This window comes from Geotrypetes seraphini, chromosome 7, assembly GCF_902459505.1.
Source record: "Geotrypetes seraphini chromosome 7, aGeoSer1.1, whole genome shotgun sequence".
In the NCBI taxonomy this organism is placed as follows: domain Eukaryota; kingdom Metazoa; phylum Chordata; class Amphibia; order Gymnophiona; family Dermophiidae; genus Geotrypetes; species Geotrypetes seraphini.
In genome coordinates, this window is record NC_047090.1 from 114,058,110 (window position 1) to 114,076,318 (window position 18,209).

At 47.2% G+C, this 18,209-nt stretch overlaps 1 protein-coding gene across 5 annotated transcripts in view; it reads left to right on the plus strand.

The window, feature by feature from the left end:
- Window positions 1–18,209, plus strand: part of TMEM62 (transmembrane protein 62) — a 111,707-nt gene that overhangs the window by 83,597 nt on the left and 9,901 nt on the right. For 4 of the 5 annotated variants that reach the window (XM_033952839.1, XM_033952838.1, XM_033952841.1 and 1 more), the window contains one exon: window positions 3,791–3,895. In XM_033952839.1, coding sequence (XP_033808730.1) covers window positions 3,791–3,895 — 105 coding nt within the window. Of the gene's footprint in view, window positions 1–3,790; window positions 3,896–5,010; window positions 7,076–18,209 lie in introns of those variants that run through there. The other variant, XM_033952840.1, reaches the window with a different exon arrangement.

Consider the following 18,209-nt stretch of genomic DNA (forward strand, 5'->3'; position numbering starts at 1 on the left):
CCAAACCCAGACCTTTTAGGTGAAGCAGGGGCCAGTCCTTCGCCTAAAAGCAGGATTCTGTAACTGGCGTCTGTCAATAAACAACACCAATTACAGAATCCTGTAACTGCCTCCCCCCACCCTACTGCAATGATCCAAGTACCAATTTAGGCCAATTTTGAAGTTTTTTTATTATGAGCCCCTTAGTTGTTTTGGAAGGAGCCTTGGTGCAGGGCTTCAGTTGAGGACTGTTGCTACAGTGCTAGTTAAAGTGACTTTGGGAGAACATATAAGGTGAGGGGATAAATCATCTCCTGCTAGTTATGCATCAAGATTCATGGTGCAGTGTCCCAGACTCATTCTGAATGAGTAGCAAAATATTCCCAACCCCCCTGCCCCCAAATAGGCATAAATATACAGTGTTCTGTACAATTTACTTTTAGCTTGATGGATATATGCTTTAATCTCTGAAAAATGTGCAGAATGATGATCTATTACTAATGTCCTGTTCTTATTTTTGCATAAGTAATTCTGAACTTGCCACAGACCTGTGTATGAGATTTTAAGGTTTTATTTATTTATATTCCGCATATCCTACAATTCTATGCGGATTACAAGTTATTCAGGTACTCAAGCATTTTTCCCTGAAAAGGCTTTCGACCAAGTGGGTTGGGAATTTTTATGGTAGGTGATGGCGCGGATGGGGTTGGGAGCTTCCTTTTTAATCTGGGTACAAGCGTTTTATCGGGCCCCGCGGGCGACTGTTAGGGTTAATGGGGGATATACAGCCTTTTTTCCGATTGAAAGGGGAACACACCAGGGCTGCCCTCTCTCTCTCCACTCTTGTTCGCCTTGTCGATTGAGCCCCTGGCAATTCATATTTGGGAACATATGGAGCTGAGAGGGGTTTGGGTTGGAGATCAGGAACATCGTATTACCTTATTTGCAGATGATGTGCTCTTGTATGTGTGAGATCCAGAATTTTCACTCCCTATTTTGATAAAACTTTTTGGGGAATATGGATCAGTGTCTGGGTTTACTGTTAATAAGGATAAATCTGAGTTGTTGGGGAGTTGCTCTGAATGCAGATAATGTCATTCGTTTATCGGGGATGTTTCCATTTTGGTGGGTCTCGAGGGCAATTAAATATCTAGGAATCCATATCTCGAGCGATCTGTCTCAGCTGTATGCTTTGAATTATGCTCCTATTGTTAGACAGGTTCAGGGAGACCTTCAGCGGTGGAATGGGTTGTAGCTGTCTTGGTGGGGACGCATAGCTGTTATTAAATTGAACATTCTGCCCCGTTTACTGTTTTTATTTCAAACGTTACCCATTCCGGTTCCTACCATAGTGTTTAAACAACTTCACGCTTTATGGCTTCTATGGTATGGGAAGCGCATTCATGCAATGGCCAACAGGCTAATGAATTATTGGCTTCTTTTCACTTATTTACGTCAGAAGATACAGCAACCATTCCCACAGATTGGGACCATATAGAGACTTTACAAAAACGGGTTGTACGCGCCGATTTACATGCGGCCACGTTGACAGAATATTGTCGTTTGAATAGGATCCCACGAGGATTGAGAATGAGGACAGCACCCAGACCCGACATTTTATTCATTCTCAGGGATGGACGGGGGGGGGGGGAGTCTTTTCACTCCTCCGCTCCTTTAGAAAATTTGTGGATCAAGCTTAGGAGTTTGCCTAGGCCCATTTCAGTTCTTTACCAATATTTTAGAGGTTCTGTTCCCTTCCACCCTCGATATAAAGCAGTGTGGGGACAGGATTTGGGATGTTCCTTTTCAGAACAGGAATGGACCCAGCTTTGCATAGAGGTGGGAAAGGCCTCATCTTGTGTTCTTATCCAGGAAAATGCTTATAAGATGTTTACTAGGTGGTATTATACGCCAGCTTGGTTGCATAAAATGTATTCTGGGACTTCTGCAATGTGCTGGAGGTGTGGGGTGGCTTTGGGAACCTTTCTTCATGTTTGGTGGGACTGCACTCCTTTGCAGCTTTTTTGGAGACGGGTGGTAGGTTGTTTATCACAATTGTTACAACTTGTGATCCCTTCGGCACCACAGGAATGTTTATTGAGTTTAAACAGTGTGTGTGTGATTTTTCTTGGCAAACTAAACTTCGCTGCTGGGGACTGGCGGCCGCCAAATGTTTAATTGCTAGCCATTGGAAGCAGATAGAGCCCCCTACTATTCTGGAATGATCTCTAAAGCTTCGCACTATGTGTGCAATGGAGCTTTCGATTGCTAAGCAAAACGGACATTATTTCTCTTCTGTTCGGACCTGGACTGTAATTATGGACAAGGTGGACACTTTGCTTTAAGTTTACTGGAGGTGAGGGGGCACCAGGGGGACTGGTTCTGTGGAGACGACTTCCTGAAGGAACAACAGGGGGGTCTTCATTGTGGGCTGTTTCAGTTTACTGTGTTGGGGTGGGGGATGTGGAGTTCAGTTGGAGAGGATATCTATTTCTTTCTATTGTAGTTTGTTGTTGCTCTTTTGTGATTTTTGACTGAGACATTATTATGTTTCGCTACTGTATATGGAGTTTGCTTGAGTTGATATCCACATTTTCTGCTTGTACTAGTTTTCAAAATTCTAATAAAATATTTCAAATTTAAAAAAAAAAAGCATTTTTCCCTATCTGTACCTGGGGCACTGGGGGATTAAGGCCCAAATTCTGTAACCGGTACCTAATGTTAGGCACCTATTTTGGAGCTGCCCATCTAGATAGGCGCCTATCTAAATTGAGTGACAAGCTCAATTAAGCTTTTTAATCAGTAATAATCGAAACATATGCCCCTATCATGAAAGAGTGATTCTGCAACAAGGCGCCTCTAAAAACTTTAGGCAGCCTTAAAAAAAAAAAAAAGGTGCTATGTGCATTAGGCGTGGGCATGGCTACATGTTAGGCGCCTTGTTGCAGAATCGTTGCTCATGAGTGTGCTTAAGTGCCCAGCTAGGGGCCTAGCTTTTGGCTGTGCCTAGAGTTGGCCTATTTCTTGGGCGCCTCCAAAATAGGTTCCCTCAACGTGATTCATTAAACAGCACCCAATTTTTCTTGAATTGCGCTGAAGTGCCTAATTAGGTGCCGAATTTTTGGGCGCTTCTTATAGAATTTGTCCTTAAGTGACTTGCCTAGAGTCACAAGGAGCAGTGCGGGATTTGAACCCACAACCCCAGGATGCTGGAGCTGTAGCTCTAACCAATGCACCACATACTCGGAAACAAAGAGAGAACATAGCCTTTAAAGTGCTGAATATTGTGTTAGATTTTGCTCTTCAGAGGAGTCTTTATGGGAAATCAAGAATTTGACTAATTCAAAAACCTTGTTACATTTGGGTCACACCTTTCTACTGGTCAACCAGTACTCCATGCATGTTTAAAAAAATGTAATCAAAACGCAGTACAATAGTATATCAATAAATACATATATATTTAGGAACCCATTTACTAAGGCTTAATACATATCATTGCTACCTGCCATGGAGCCTGCTAAGCATGAATAAGTAGGAACCTTAATATTTATTGTTCTATTTATAACTGTGGGAGGGAGAAAGTGCTTAACATTTCCATGGAAATGGGCTGAAAATTTTCCTTTAATGGAGACGTTTACGATGCTGAGCTGAACAGTGATTCTAATATATGTTCTGCATTTACAGCTTGTCTTGTGTTAACGCTTCTGCATGCAATGCTTGGATTGCATAAACACTGGTGTAAATGAATATATAAGAACAGGAGAATGCATTTTATATATACAAGTTTCTAAATGCTTTATTCATCTTTCAGGAAATCCAGGGTTCGTGTCCTTGACTTTCTTCTCTTTTCATGTCATGAGTAAGACAAACTGTGTATACTACCCACTTCTTCTGCTCAGCTTATACACAGCTGTAGGTAAGAAGCTCAGAATTTTGGTACTGGGCTTGCAAGCCATGCTCTAGGTAAGCAGTCAAATATGAAGATACAGGCTGTAACTGCATCCATTCCATCACCCCTCTTTCCAGTTTGCCAAATGCTGAAAGTGATTTTCATTTGAAAATGATAGTCTAGCAGAAATCTCAGCTAGTTTTAATTCTTGGATTCATGCCCTCTGCTACCTTTGGAGGAGGGAAATGCACAGTTATTATTTGATATACTGCTTTTCATACATGGAACACCAAAGTTGTTCACAAAGAGAAAAAAAAAAATCAATAAGCAAATTCTATAACTGCACATATACAGTTACATGGGCCTTGTGTGCATAAGTGCAATATTCTATAAGAGTGCACATAAGTGGTTAACCTCTGCTAGTTTCCTGATAATACTGGAAAACAAATTTTTCCAAAAGTTTTGCTTCCTTAAAACAAACTTGATTATGATAGACCCCTTTAAAATAAACATAAATCTAATTTCCCACTGACTGTATCACATAGGAATTTTGAAAAACACGATGGTATCTTTAATTGACTATAACATGTTTTAATGCACAAAGTTTCTGATACGCTCTAATAGTGGCTAAAAGTGGTTTTCTGCTGATTTGTTTGTACTCAGTGTCTGGTGCATCTTGTTGCAGAATCCAACAATAGCTAGCATTGAGGGATTCCAGTTGCCCTGATATCTTTTTCCATAGTGGCAAGGTCCTGGTGAAACCTTTTGCCATGTTCATTGCTGAATGCACCAAGATTTTCAGGGAAGAAGTTCAAGTGTGAATGTAGAAAGTGCATCTTCAGTCACATGTTGCACTTCATGGTTTTGTATGCTCTAAGACAGGGCTGCCCAAGTTCGGTCCTCGAGATCTACTGGCAGGCCAGGTTTTCAGGATAACCACAACGAATATGCATGAGAGATTTGCCTGCACTGCCTTCTTGGTATCCATTCATGTGGTTATCTTGAAAATCTGGCCTGACAGTAGATCTCGAGGACCGGACTTGGGCAGCCCTGCTCTAAGAAGTTTGTCAACCAGTTGAATATAGTTTGGTGGTCTGTAATAGCCAGGAAAATTCTCAACAACATCTTTGAATGCTTTCCAGGTGACTTTCTCTGGTCAACTAACAAATCTTCAAATCTCTCGTCATCAATGACATGTTTGATCTGTGGACCAACAAAAATACCTTCCTTAATCTTGGCGTCAATTATTCTTGGAAACATCTGTCTTAGATAAAGAAAACCTTTGCCTTCCTTGTTTCCTCACTGTTACAAAATTTTTCATCACTCTAAGTTTTATGTGAAGAGGAGGCAAAAATATCTTTGTCGGGTCAACAAGTGGTTCATGTATGACATTTTCTGTCCTAGAACCAAATTCTTATGGAGTGGCCAGTTTGTTTTTCTTAATGTAATGCAATGCATTAGCACAGCTGTCCCATTCACAAATAAAACACCAGTACTTGGTATATCCGAGCTGCATTCCAAGTAACAGAACTACTATTTTAAGATCATCGCAGATGTTCCAGTTGTACTTTGTGCACTGGATATGCTTTAACAGCAGTTCCATGTTTTCATATGTTTCTTTCATGTGTGCAGCATAGCCAGTAGGTATCCTCAGGTAGATATTGTCATTGTGTAACAAAACAGCCTTAAGGCTTAACACTGATGAATCAATAAAAAGATGCTACTCCTGTGGGTCATGTGTACAACCCTTCGATGTCAGTGTAGATACAAAGGTTTTCAACCTGTGCAAAGAAATTTGTTAAATCGTCTTGGTGGCTTCGAAAGACAGAAATTTTCATACCTGGTAAGAGCAAACACCATCCCTGCAGTCTTGAACCCAATAATTCTGCTTTTGCTTTTGACAAACCTAAGTCCCTGACCAGGTCGTTTAATTCTGACTGTGTTATAAGATGAGGCTCACCAGATGTACATGGTTCAAATTCAGGATCAATGTCACCGTCAGTGCTTGACTTGTGCGTTACAGATTCTTCATTGGTTTCAAGTTCCATTTCTCTGGTGACTTTGGTACTGGAAGACTTGTCATCATAAGGCACTGGTCTCATGGCTGAAGAAAGATTGGGGTATTCAATTGATTTCTTATTTTTAGCAGAGAAACCAGATACATTTGTCAGACAGAAGTAAGTCTATCCAGTGAGCCTTCTGTTCTTGCCATATCATTGGAATAACAAATGGCATTGACTTCCAAGTGCTTCAGAGCCAAGCTCTAAGACTGACAGCACATCTTGCACAAAAAATGTGAGGAGCTCATGGTTTGTCTTGATCATCAATCTTGCAACCGAAATACAACTCGTATGCTTTCTTAACAAGTCGAGTCATGGTGTACTTTGAGGCTTAAGCGTGTACTCTCCACAAATGTAGCAGAATGTATCGCAGCTATCGCAACATTGGTGAGACATTTCTGCTGTTACAAATCATCCTATAGTAAATAATAATTAACTGGATTACTAATTAAGTTATTTACATAGACAATATATGCCTTGAAGCATCAAATACATCTGAACTGACAAGACACGTAATAAAGATTATCCCTGTATGCAAACTGCTTTAATATAGCCTTTTCAGGCAGCATCCATCGAGCCCATGTACAAGCATGCCCAGACTGCATCATTTCCATGGACGTTATGCAACCTGCCCTGAATGTATGCCTGGACATGCCCACACTATATCCAGCAAGGTATAATGTGAGCAATTGAGCAGTAAGCCTATATTAAGAATTAATTGCATTAGCCTGAAAGTATAACAAGAAATTGTAAAAATTTACTTTTTTTTTTTGTTAAAACGATATGTGATACGTAATTTTAAATGTGATTTTTGTGATCAGCAGCCAAAAATCTGTAAGATACACCTAAGAGTGTTGAAGAAGCAAAGACTTTGTTGTCCAATGTAATGAACCTGATCTGCCTGCTGATTTTAGGATTTGTTTCCTCTCTGGTTCTTTTCCTGCCTCCTTCAGCCAAATATCCTATGTCTACTTCTCCCTGTGGGGAGCACCTTGGACCTTTGCTTGAAGTCCTGGCAGCCTCTGAGTACCAGAAGGCTCAACTCAAAGGGAAAGAGGACTCTTATAGATGCAGAAACATATCACTGATCCCTGATGATCTTGATTAAAAAAAAAAAAAAAATAACCTCAATACAATTATCATAAGCTCACAAAAAGCTGTGTATTTAAGATATCAGATTGACAAGTTAAAAAGTGATAAATTGCCTGGACCAGATGGTATACATCCTAGGGTACTAAAAGAATTCAAATATGAAATTGTTTACCTACTGTTAGTGATCTGTAACCTGTCGCTAAAATCGTCTGTAGTACCTGGAGACTGGAGGGTGGCCAATGTTACCCCAATTTTTAAAAAGGGTTCCAGGGGAAATCCAAGGAAATTACAGACCGGTAAGCCTCACTTCAATGCTGGTCAAAATGGTGAAAACGATTATAAAAAATAACATTGTGAAACACTTAGACAAACATGATTAATGAGGCAGTCAGCATGGGTTCAGCCGAGGGAGATTTTGGTCACAATTTGCTTGACTTTGAAGGTGTGAATAAACATGTGCATAAAGGTGAGCCTGTTGATGTAGTACAGGGGTGCCCAACGCGTCGATCGCGATCGACCAGTAGCTCAGGAAGGCAACTCGAGTCGATCGCACTCGTGTTGCCGTCCTGATCTACGGGCCTATCAGCCTTCCTCTCCAGTGTTCTCCCTAGGGCCTTTTAGCTGGGCGGTCCGCCCAGCTGTCATCTGCCGCTGCTGAACATTAAAAAAAAAAACCAAAAAACCGGCTTGGAGATTTCAGCCCCTAGCAAACTTATGCTCCGGGCTCTAACGTGTGTGTGCCGGCTTCTGTTCTCTTCCCTCCGAAACTGGAAGTTATGTCCGGGGGGGGGGGGGGTAGAAGGGAAGCCGGCATGCACATGTTGAGAGCCCTGAAGCAAGCGTTCGCTACGGGCTAATGCGGGAGACAGGTTAGTGAAGCATTTGTTCTTGTTCCTGCCGGGTCCTGCCTACTTTCTGTTTCCGCGAAGGCAGGACCCGGCAGCATTTCCCCCAATAGGTTGATCACGATCTTGGGCTGATCAGCCTTCCTCTTCCCGACGGCAGAATTGACGTCGGGGAGAGGAATGCTGGTTGGCCGAAGCAGGGAGGGCTTGGGGCCTGTTATTGGTGATGTTTGGGTCCTGGTCCCCGATGGTAATGGCAGTGGCAGTGGCTTGGGGAAGGGCAGGGAGAAAGAAAGAAAAAGGGCAGGCAGGGATACAGAAGGAAAGAAGAGAAACAGAAAAAAATGAAAGGGAGGCAGAGAGAAAGAAAGGGCAGGGAAGAGGAAGGAAAAGTTGGGGGGAAGGAATGAGGTCTGGAGGAGAAGAAGCATACAGGCTAAAAGAAGGGAAGAAAGATTGTATGCACAGTCAGAAGAAGAAAGTGCAACCAGAGACTCATGAAATCACCAGACAAGGTAGGGAAAATGATTTTATTTTAAATTTAGTGATCAAAATGTGTCTGAATTTATATCTGCTGTCTATATTTTACACTAAGGTCCCCTTTTACTAAACCGCAATAGAGGTTTTTAGCGCAGGGAGCCTATGAGTGTCGAGAGCAGCGCTGGGCATTCAGCGCAGCTCCCTGCGCTAAAAACTGCTATCGTGGTTTAGTAAAAAGGGAGGGGGTATATTTGTCTATTTTTGTATGGTTGTTACTGAGGTGATAGTGCTTAGAGTCATCTACTTTGACCTCTTTGAAAAACCCTGGAATAGGAATGATGATGAACATTTTCTATGCATACAGTGTGCTTTGTGTTTTTAAAAAAATTTTATTGTTGGTAGATCATTTTGACTTGGTCATTTAAAAAGTAGCTCGCAAGCCCAAAAAGTGTGGGCACCCCTGATGTAGTATATCTAGATCAGGGGTGTCCAATGTCGGTCCTCGAGGGCCGCAATCCAGTCGGGTTTTCAGGATTTCCCCAATGAATATGCATGAGATCTATTAGCATACAATAGATTGTATAAGAAAAAAAACATTCTGAACCAAATTCTCCCTGCCAGGCTCTGCACCCAACCCCACACTCCCTGCAAAGCTCTGTACCCTGTCCCTTCTCTGATGGTCTAGTGGTAGGCCAAGGCAGACCTAGTAGCCTAGTGACAGGCAGGCTGGCAGGCCTAGTCAGGGCCGCCATCAGAAATTTCTGGGCCCCTTACTGAGCAATCCTAATGTCCCCCCCTTTCTTTCTTTCTCCCTGCCCTCCCCTATGTCACCACCATTGGGAAAATGCTGCCACCGCCACTGGGGAATAGGCTGCCACTGCCGCCATCGGGAACAGGCCGGCGCCAAGTTTGCCATGCTTCTCTTCCCTGCGGGGCCGACCAACTCTCGCCACCCGACGTCAATTCTAACGTCGGAGAGGACGTTCTACGCCATCCAGGCAGCGATTGGCTGGCCCAGAACGTCCTCTCCGACGTCAGAATTGACGCGAGTGGCGAGAGTTGGTCGGCCCCACAGGGAAAAGCAGGGAGAACTCAGCGCCGGCCTGTTCCCGATGGCGGTGGTGGCACTCAAGTGGCTAAAGAGCCGCAGTTTTCCGGCCTAGGGAGAACACTGGAGGGTGGCCAGCTCTGCACCCCCTTGGGACATAAACCCGGGGCAGGGTGGGCAGGGTGGGCCGCCCCCCCACCCTCCCCCACCTTGGTATGCCACTATCTGTACCTCACTCCCTCCCTATGACCAAAAATTCTCCTTTCTTCTATTCCCCGTGTACACTATCATCTCTTTCCCTCCCTTCCTCTCTCCCAAGTCGATGCCTTCTGTGCCAAAAACCCATTCCCTCTCCCACCTCAGCATCTCTTTCCCTCCCTTCCTCTCTCCCAAGTCCATGCCTTCTGTGTCCAAAAACCCATTCCCTCCCCCACCTCAGCATCTCTTTCCCTCCCTTCCTCTCTCCCAAGTCCATGCCTTCTGTATCCAAAAACGCACTCCCTCCCCCCTTTTTTGTTCCGCGTTTGCCTCCCAGCCCATCTTTGCAATTTTCTCAGCAAAACGGAGCTCGAGCCGCAAGGCTTGTCTTCTGTTTCCTGCCTGCCCTATCGCGCACAAATTGCCGACCGGAAGTATTCCCGACATCAGCGCTGACGTCGGAGGGCAGGCTTTACTTAAGCCCTCCCTCCGACGTCAGCGCTGACATCGGGGAACACTTCCGATCGGCTATATGTGAGCTGCAGGGCAGGTAGGAATAGAAGACGAGCCTCGCGGCTCGAGATGTATTGAACTCTGCGGGTTCACCGTCCAGCTCTCTCCTGTGTACCTGGGGCGGCCCGCCCCCTCTCTAGACTGTGGCCTAGGACCCTGGGGGAGCCCGGGCCCCCTGTCAGCTCCGGGCCCCTGAATGCAGGACTGGTAGTACTGCCCTGATGGCGGCCCTGGGCCTAGTGATAGGCAGGCAGGTCCCATACCCCCCATGTATCCCCCAGTACCTTAAATCATCCCCCATGCCCCTCAAGTAGTTCCCTAGTACCTTAAATCATCCCCCATACCCTTTTAAATACCCACCCCGTACCTTTTTTTTTTTTAACATGTACCTTTTATTTACATATTCTTTAACGTACAACAATTTTTATTATGATTGAACACACCAAAGAGAGAAAAAAAAGCACAATGAATACAGATGCCATTAGGGTTCAACAGAACTATACAGCAATAAAACCCCCAAGCCCAATAGTCCCCCCACCTCCTAACCCCCACACAACAGTGATCATAATATACAAAAGCGGAAGAAGCTGCTAAAGAAACCCAACCCAATAGAAAATGCTGTCAGTAGAACAAAAGAGATACCACTGACAAGACAACAGAAAAAAGAGCAGGCTGCCCCACTCAGCTAAAGAAGGAGGTCAGAATAAGAAGGAAGCGGAACCTTCAGGGCCTTGTACTCTGATGAGCTCCAAAGGATCATGTAGAAGACCTCCCAAAGAAGAAAGAAAAAAAAAAAAAAAAAGGGAGGAGAAGCCACCTCAAGGCCACAAACCCTGCACCACTCGGAACAAATCAAACAGGCAAAGTATTAACAATCAAACTGTGGGTTCTAGGAAGCAAGGAATAAATATAGGGAAACCTGTACCTTTTAAATCCCTCCCTCCCTCGACGGCTCTCATATTCAGGTTAGGAGCGCAGATGTCAGGAGCAAGCATTACGGGATCCCGCTTGGGCCTGCCTTTGCATTCTGAATGGCTGACAGTTCTCGTGAGTCCCGTGAGAACTAACGCCACCATTCAGAAAGCAGCGGCAGTCCCAAGCGGGAGCGTATTAACGCTTGCTCCTGACATCCATGCTCCTGACCTGAGTACGAGAGCCGTCTAGCGAGGGATACCACTGGGCTGTTTAAAAAAAGATACCGGCGAAGATGGTGGTGGCGGTGCTGGGAGGGGGGTTATTTTGAAAAGGTGCAGCGGCGGTGCTGAGAGGTGGAGGGGGGATGTTTTGAAAAGGGGCGGCAGTGGGAGGGTGTTTTACAACGTTAAGGGGGGTACAAATTTTGTATCTTCGCTACATAAGACAGACTGAGATTTACATTCACTTTTGGGTGGGGAAAAAGTGCATTTTATGGAGCAAAAAATATGGTATCCTTGTTTTATCCCAGGACAAGCAGGCAGGTATTCTCACTAGTGGGTGATGTCATCCGACAGAGCCCCGATACGGACGTCTCACAAGCATGTCTTGCTTGAAGAAACTCAGAAGTTTCGAGATGCCCGCACCGCGCATGCGCCAGTGCCTTCCCGCCCGATGGTCTGGGCGTGTCTCCTCAGTTCTTTTTCTTCCGCGGAGCTGAGAAGTTCACTTCAATTCTGTGTCCATTGAATCTGTTTTTTTGCCTTCTTATTGCCACGGGTTGGGTTCTTTTGGCTCTCCCGTGCATTTATTTCTTTCTTTGATTTCTTTTATAAAAAAAAATTTTTTTACTTCCGATACCGGGTCGGCCGCGTGGCTGGGGCCCCGCGCCTTCGACCTTGCGGCGGAACTTTTCCGGCCTATGTCCCGGCCGATCACCGGTTTTAAAAAGTGCAGCAAGTGCCAGCGCGCAATTTCGCTCACGGACCCTCATCGACGCTGCTTACAGTGTCTGGGCCCGGACCACTTTCCGAAATCGTGCCGGCCTTGCTCCACTCTGACGGCGCGAGCGTTTAAGCGCCGCTTTCTGCTGTGGGAGTCCATGTTCAAGATGGAAGCTTCGTTGGATCCTTCAGCTTCGACATCGACTGGTGCCTCGACTCCTTCGGCGAAGCCCTCTGCCTCCCCGGCTGCTTCGGGCCTTCTGAAACCTGCCTCGTTCACGCCGGTTTCGGCCTCGACCTCGGCGCCGGTGCCTTCCTCCGTCTCCTCGGAACAGGTATCGACCCCTATAGTTCCACCGGTGGTGCTTAAAGTGCCGAAGGCGGGCAAGCAAAAGCACGCGGCACCTAAAGAACGCGGAGACCGTGCGGAAGGGCCCCCTTTTGGTGCGGATCCCTCCATATCGGCTTCGTTGAGGTCCATTCTGGAGGCTCAGTTTGTGGAACTCATGACCACCATGGGTCCCCGGCTGATTGCCTCGATCCAGGGTGACCTCCCAGTTCCGGCTCTGAGGGGCGGCCCGCCCCCCCTCCTCCCCCGCGCCGCTCGACCTCGTTGCTTGGCGAGGAGGAGCGGCGGGCGGTGTCCGGCTCGTCGAGGCGATCCTCGGGTAGTGCCATGCCTCCCTTGGAACCGATTCCTTCGAGAAAGGCCTCCCTCAGTGATATGCCTCCCTTGGAGCCTATTCCCTCGAGGAGAGCTTCCCTTGGCGACTTGCCTCCTTTGGAACCTATTACTCCGCCCCATGACACTGTGTGGCATCCACCTTCGAGGCCTCCCAGTCCTGGGCATAGCAGGAAGCAGGACGAGTTCTTCCGAACCCCCTATCAAGCCTGGGCGGCTTCTGGGGAGGCCCCTACTCTTCCGCCTCTGCGATCGACGGCCTCGAGTCCTATCTGCTCCTTGGAGGCTTCTGGGGACCAGTATGCTCACAGGAGAGCTCGATTCCCTTCCAGGCATCGTGAAGGGTATCGATCCAGACACTCTTCGAGGCATTCCTCTCGACACTCGACCGTCTCGCCTCAGAAGAAATTGCCTTGGATGGGGTATTCTGCTTCGGCTGGGTCTCCTCCTCCGGGCCCAGAGTTCGAGGACCCCGAGGTGTTTTACTCGCCTTGTTGCTCACAGGCTTCTGTGGAGCCCGAAGCCTCGACTTCTTCGAGTCCTTCTCGAAGACAGGCGCTGGCGGAGCAGCTATCCTTTTCCTCTCCGACAGATGGCGGATGACATGGACATTACTCTCGATGCGGGGTCTCTATACTCCAAGGAGTACCTCGATACCATGCACCTGCCTCGTCCTCCGGCCGAGTCCTTACGCTTGCCTCTACACAAGCTCCTCGACCAGACCTTCATGAGGTGCTTTGAGTCTCCTTACTCTATCCCTGCGGTCCCTGGAAAATTGGATGCTCGGTACCGCACGGTGCATCATAAGGGCTTTGAGGGACCTCAGCTTTCTCATCAATCCCTCTTGTTCGAATCCTCACTCAAGCGGTCTCATCCTGGCCAGGTCTACGCTTCGGTGCCTCCGGGCCGCGAGGGCAGGACCATGGATAAGTTCGGACGTCGCATCTATCAGAATTCTATGATGGTGTCTCGAGTCCTGAATTATAATTTCCACTTTGCCACCTACTTGGAATTTTTTCTACCTGTGCTTCGGAAATTCACGCCCTACATTGAGTCCCAGGCTCGGTTTGAGTTTGAGGAGGTGGTTGCTTCGCTGTCCCAGCTTCGTCTTCAATTGATGCAATCTGCCTATGATGCTTTCGAGCTCTCGGCCCGAGCGGCGGCCTGCTCTGTGGCGATGTGCCGTTTGGCCTGGTTGCGGACCATTGATATGGACCCGAATCTTCAGGACCGTCTGGCAAACGTCCCGTGTGCTGGGGCGGATCTTTTCGATGAATCCATCGAGACAGTCACGAAGAAGCTGTCTGATCATGAGAAGTCCTTCCAGTCCATTCTTAGGCCGAAGCCTAAGCCTCAGCAGTCTCGACACTCTTGACCGCCATTGATCTATCAGCGGCGTTATCAGCCGAGGCAAGCTCCTCCTGCGAGGCAACCTGCGAAGCGGCAGCCTCCTCAGAAGGCTCAACAAAAGTCTCAACCGTCTGCTGTCCCTAAGGCTCCTCAGCCTTTTTGACTGTCTTGTCGAGGGCATAACCAGTCTCGTTCTGCCTCCCCCTGTTTATCCCATCGGAGGGCGCCTCCATCATTTTTACCATCGATGGGAGGCCGTAACCACCGACCTCTGGGTCCTTACTATCATCAGGGAGGGATACTCTCTTCAATTCCATCGGGTCCCTCCAGACCACCCTCCAAGAGAGTATCCTTCCAACTTGACATAGGCCGCTCTTCTTCTTCAGGAAGCCCAGGCTTTGCTCCGGCTCCGGGCCGTCGAGCCGGTCCCTGTGGACCAACGCAACCAGGGGTTTTACTCCCGGTACTTCCTTGTTCCGAAGAAGACGGGCGACCTGTGACCCATTTTGGACCTCAGGGTCCTCAACAAATTCCTAGTCAAGGAGAGGTTTCGCATGCTGACACTTGCTTCTCTCTACCTCCTCCTCGAGCAGAACGACTGGTTATGCTCTCTGGATCTCAAGGAGGCCTACACTCACATTCCCATTCATCCGGCCTCTCGCAAATTCCTCAGATTTCAGGTGGGACATCTGCATCTGCAGTATCGAGTGCTTCCATTCGGTCTGTCGTCGTCTCCCAGAGTCTTCACGAAGTGTCTGGTAGTGGTGGCTGCTGCACTCCGGAACCAGGGTCTTCAGGTATTTCCCTACCTCGACGACTGGCTCATCAAGGCCCCCTCAGCATCGGGGGTCATCTCGGCGACCCTGTCCATGATTCTGTTCCTGCAGAGTTTGGGATTCGAGATCAACTTTCCCAAATCTCATCTACAGCCTACACAGTCGCTCCCCTTCATCGGGGCGGTCTTGGATACCATACGTCTCAGAGCATTCCTTCCTCCTCAGCGCATGGATGCTCTTCTTCATCTCTGCCAGTCTGTGTCTTCTCGCCAGTCCATCTCAGCGAGACACACGATGGTCCTCCTGGGCCACATGGCCTCTACAGTTCATGTGACACCATTAGCCAGACTCCATCTCAGAATTCCTCAGTGGACCCTGGCATCTCAGTGGACTCAGGTGTCGGATCCGTTAACTCGACACATCATCGTCACTCCTGCTCTTCGGCAGTCTCTACTTTGGTGGATGACCTCTTCGAATCTATCCAGAGGTTTGCTGTTTCACTCTCCTCCCCACCAGAAGGTCCTCACAACCGATTCCTCGACCTAAGCCTGGGGAGCGCATCTGGATGGACTTCGCACTCAGGGATTCTGGACCAGTGCGGACCGACTCCATCAAATCAATCTTCTGGAGCTCAGAGCCATTTTCAATGCTCTTCAGGCATTTCAACATCTGCTTCACGACATGGTGGTCCTCATTCGCACAGACAATCAGGTGGCCATGTATTATGTCAACAAGCAGGGGGGCACGGGCTTGGCCTCCCTCTGCCAGGAAGCTCTCAGAGTCTGGGATTGGGCAGTTCGCCACAACGCCTTCCTCAAAGCTGTCTACATTCAGGGGAAGGACAATGTCTTGGCGGACAACTTGAGTCGTCTGCTCCAGCCTCACGAATGGACGCTACATTCCTCGCCCCTTCATCAGATCTTTGCTCAGTGGGGGACGCCTCAGATAGACCTCTTTGCGGCTCCCCACAATTTCAAGCTGCCTCAATTTTGCTCCAGGATCTACACTCCTCATCGCCTCGAGGCAGATGCTTTTCTGCTGGATTGGGGGAATCGCTTTCTGTATGCGTTTCCTCCATTTCCCCTCATTCAAAAGACTCTGGGGTCAAGCTGAGGGCCGACCGTGCCACCATGATTCTGATTGCTCCTCGGTGGCCCCGTCAACCTTGGTTCTCCCTTCTACTTCAACTCAGCAGCAGGGAGCCGGTCCTTCTTCCAGTGTTTCCTTCACTACTTACTCAACATCAGGGATCACTGCTTCATCCCAACCTGCAGTCTCTCCACCTGACAGCTTGGTTCCTCTCAACATAACTCCTCACCAGTTTTCCTAGGCGGTGAGGGACGTCTTGGAGGCTTCCAGGAAGCCTACTACTCGTCAATGCTACTCCCAAAAATGGACTAGATTTTCTTCATGGTGTATTTCCAATTCTAAAGAGATTCAGCGAGCCTCCCTATCCTCTGTGTTGGACTATCTTCTACACTTGTCTCAGTCTGGTCTCAAGTCGACCTCTATTCGAGTCCACCTGAGCGCTATTGCGGCTTTCCATCAGCCTCTGCAAGGGAAACCTCTCTCTGCTCATCCTGTGGTTTCCAGATTTATGAAAGGCCTTTTTCATGTCAATCCTCCTCTCAAACCGCCTCCAGTGGTTTGGGATCTCAATGTTGTCCTTTCTCAGCTGATGAAACCTCCTTTTGAACCTCTGAGAAAGGCTTCACTGAAGTTTCTCACTTGGAAAGTGGTTTTTCTGGTAGCCCTCACTTCTGCTCGCAGGGTCAGTGAGCTTCAGGCCTTGGTGGTGGACCCGCCTGTCACAGTATTCCATCATGACAAGGTGGTCCTCCGCACTCATCCTAAATTCCTGCCTAAAGTGGTTTCTGATTTTCATCTCAACCAATCCATTGTACTTCCAGTGTTTTTCCCAAAGCCTCATTCTCATCCTGGAGAATCAGCTCTTCACACTCTGGACTGTAAACATGCTTTGGCTTTCTACCTGGATCGCACCAACCCACACAGAACTGCTCAACTGTTCGTCTCCTTTGATCCAAACAAGTTGGGACGCCCTGTCTCGAAGTGCACCATCTCCAACTGGATGGCGGCTTGTATCTCTTTCTGCTATGCCCAGGCTGGATTCCCCCTTCCCTGTAAGGTCACAGCCCATAAGGTCAGAGCAATGGCGGCCTCTGTAGCCTTCCTCAGATCAACACCGATTGAGGAGATTTGTAAGACTGCCACTTGGTCCTCGGTTCATACATTCACCTCTCATTACTGTCTGGATACTTTCTCCAGACAGGATGGACAGTTTGGCCAAACAGTGTTACAAAATTTATTTTCCTAAGTTGCCAACTCTCCCACCATCCCATTGAGGTTAGCTTGGAGGTCACCCACTAGTGAGAATACCTGCCTGCTTGTCCTGGGATAAAGTAATGTTACTTACCGTAACAGTTGTTATCCAGGGACAGCAGGCAGCTATTCTCACATCCCACCCACCTCCCCTGGGTTGGCTTCTCTGCTAGCTACCTGAACTGAGGAGACACACCCGGACCATCGGGCGGGAAGGCACTGGCGCATGCGCGGTGCGGGCATCTCGAAACTTCTGAGTTTCTTCAAGCAAGACATGCTTGTGAGACGTCCGTATTGGGGCTTTGTCGGATGACATCACCCACTAGTGAGAATAGCTGCCTGCTGTCCCTGGATAACAACTGTTACGGTAAGTAACATTGCTTTTTATGCCTTTGGGATAGTAGAGTCAAACATGAATATTGGGCAAAAAAGATTGGCCTCAAATGGAATATATGGTGGTTGGAGGGCAAAATGTAATCAGTGAACCTTTGGTAGGGCAAAAGAGAATCGTACTGCCATTACTACATATAAAGCTAGGCCTGATGAAACAATTTGTAAAGGCTTTGAATAAAAATGGTTCGTGCATTGACTACATAAGCACATATGTTACCTGGACTTACCATGGAAAAACTGAAGGCAGAAATTTTTGATGGTCTACAGATCAGACAACTTATAAATGACTCACATTTCATAACATCAATGAAATAAATCAAATCATGTGCCTGGTCTTCATTTGTCCTTGTGAAAAACTCCCTTGGCAAGAAGGCAAACTTCACTGGCTTGGCTGTAAAATGAGTGTTAAAATCCATTAACTACACAGTCACTTAGATTGCTTGCCAGAGAACCTTGGTGACTTAAGTGAAGAGCAAGGTAAAAGATTTTACTAAGACATAAAAACAATGGAAGCCCAGATACCAAGGAAGATGGGATGCACACATGATGGCAGACTATTGTTGGAATCTTATGTGGGATTGTCCTTGTAGATCCCACTCCTGGAAGTCTTACAAAAGGAGCTTCTTGTGTGTCAAGATGTATCAAACTTGTGCTTTTGGTATGAAATGGTAGATTTTTATGTTGTACACTTTTCTTTTAATTTTGAAT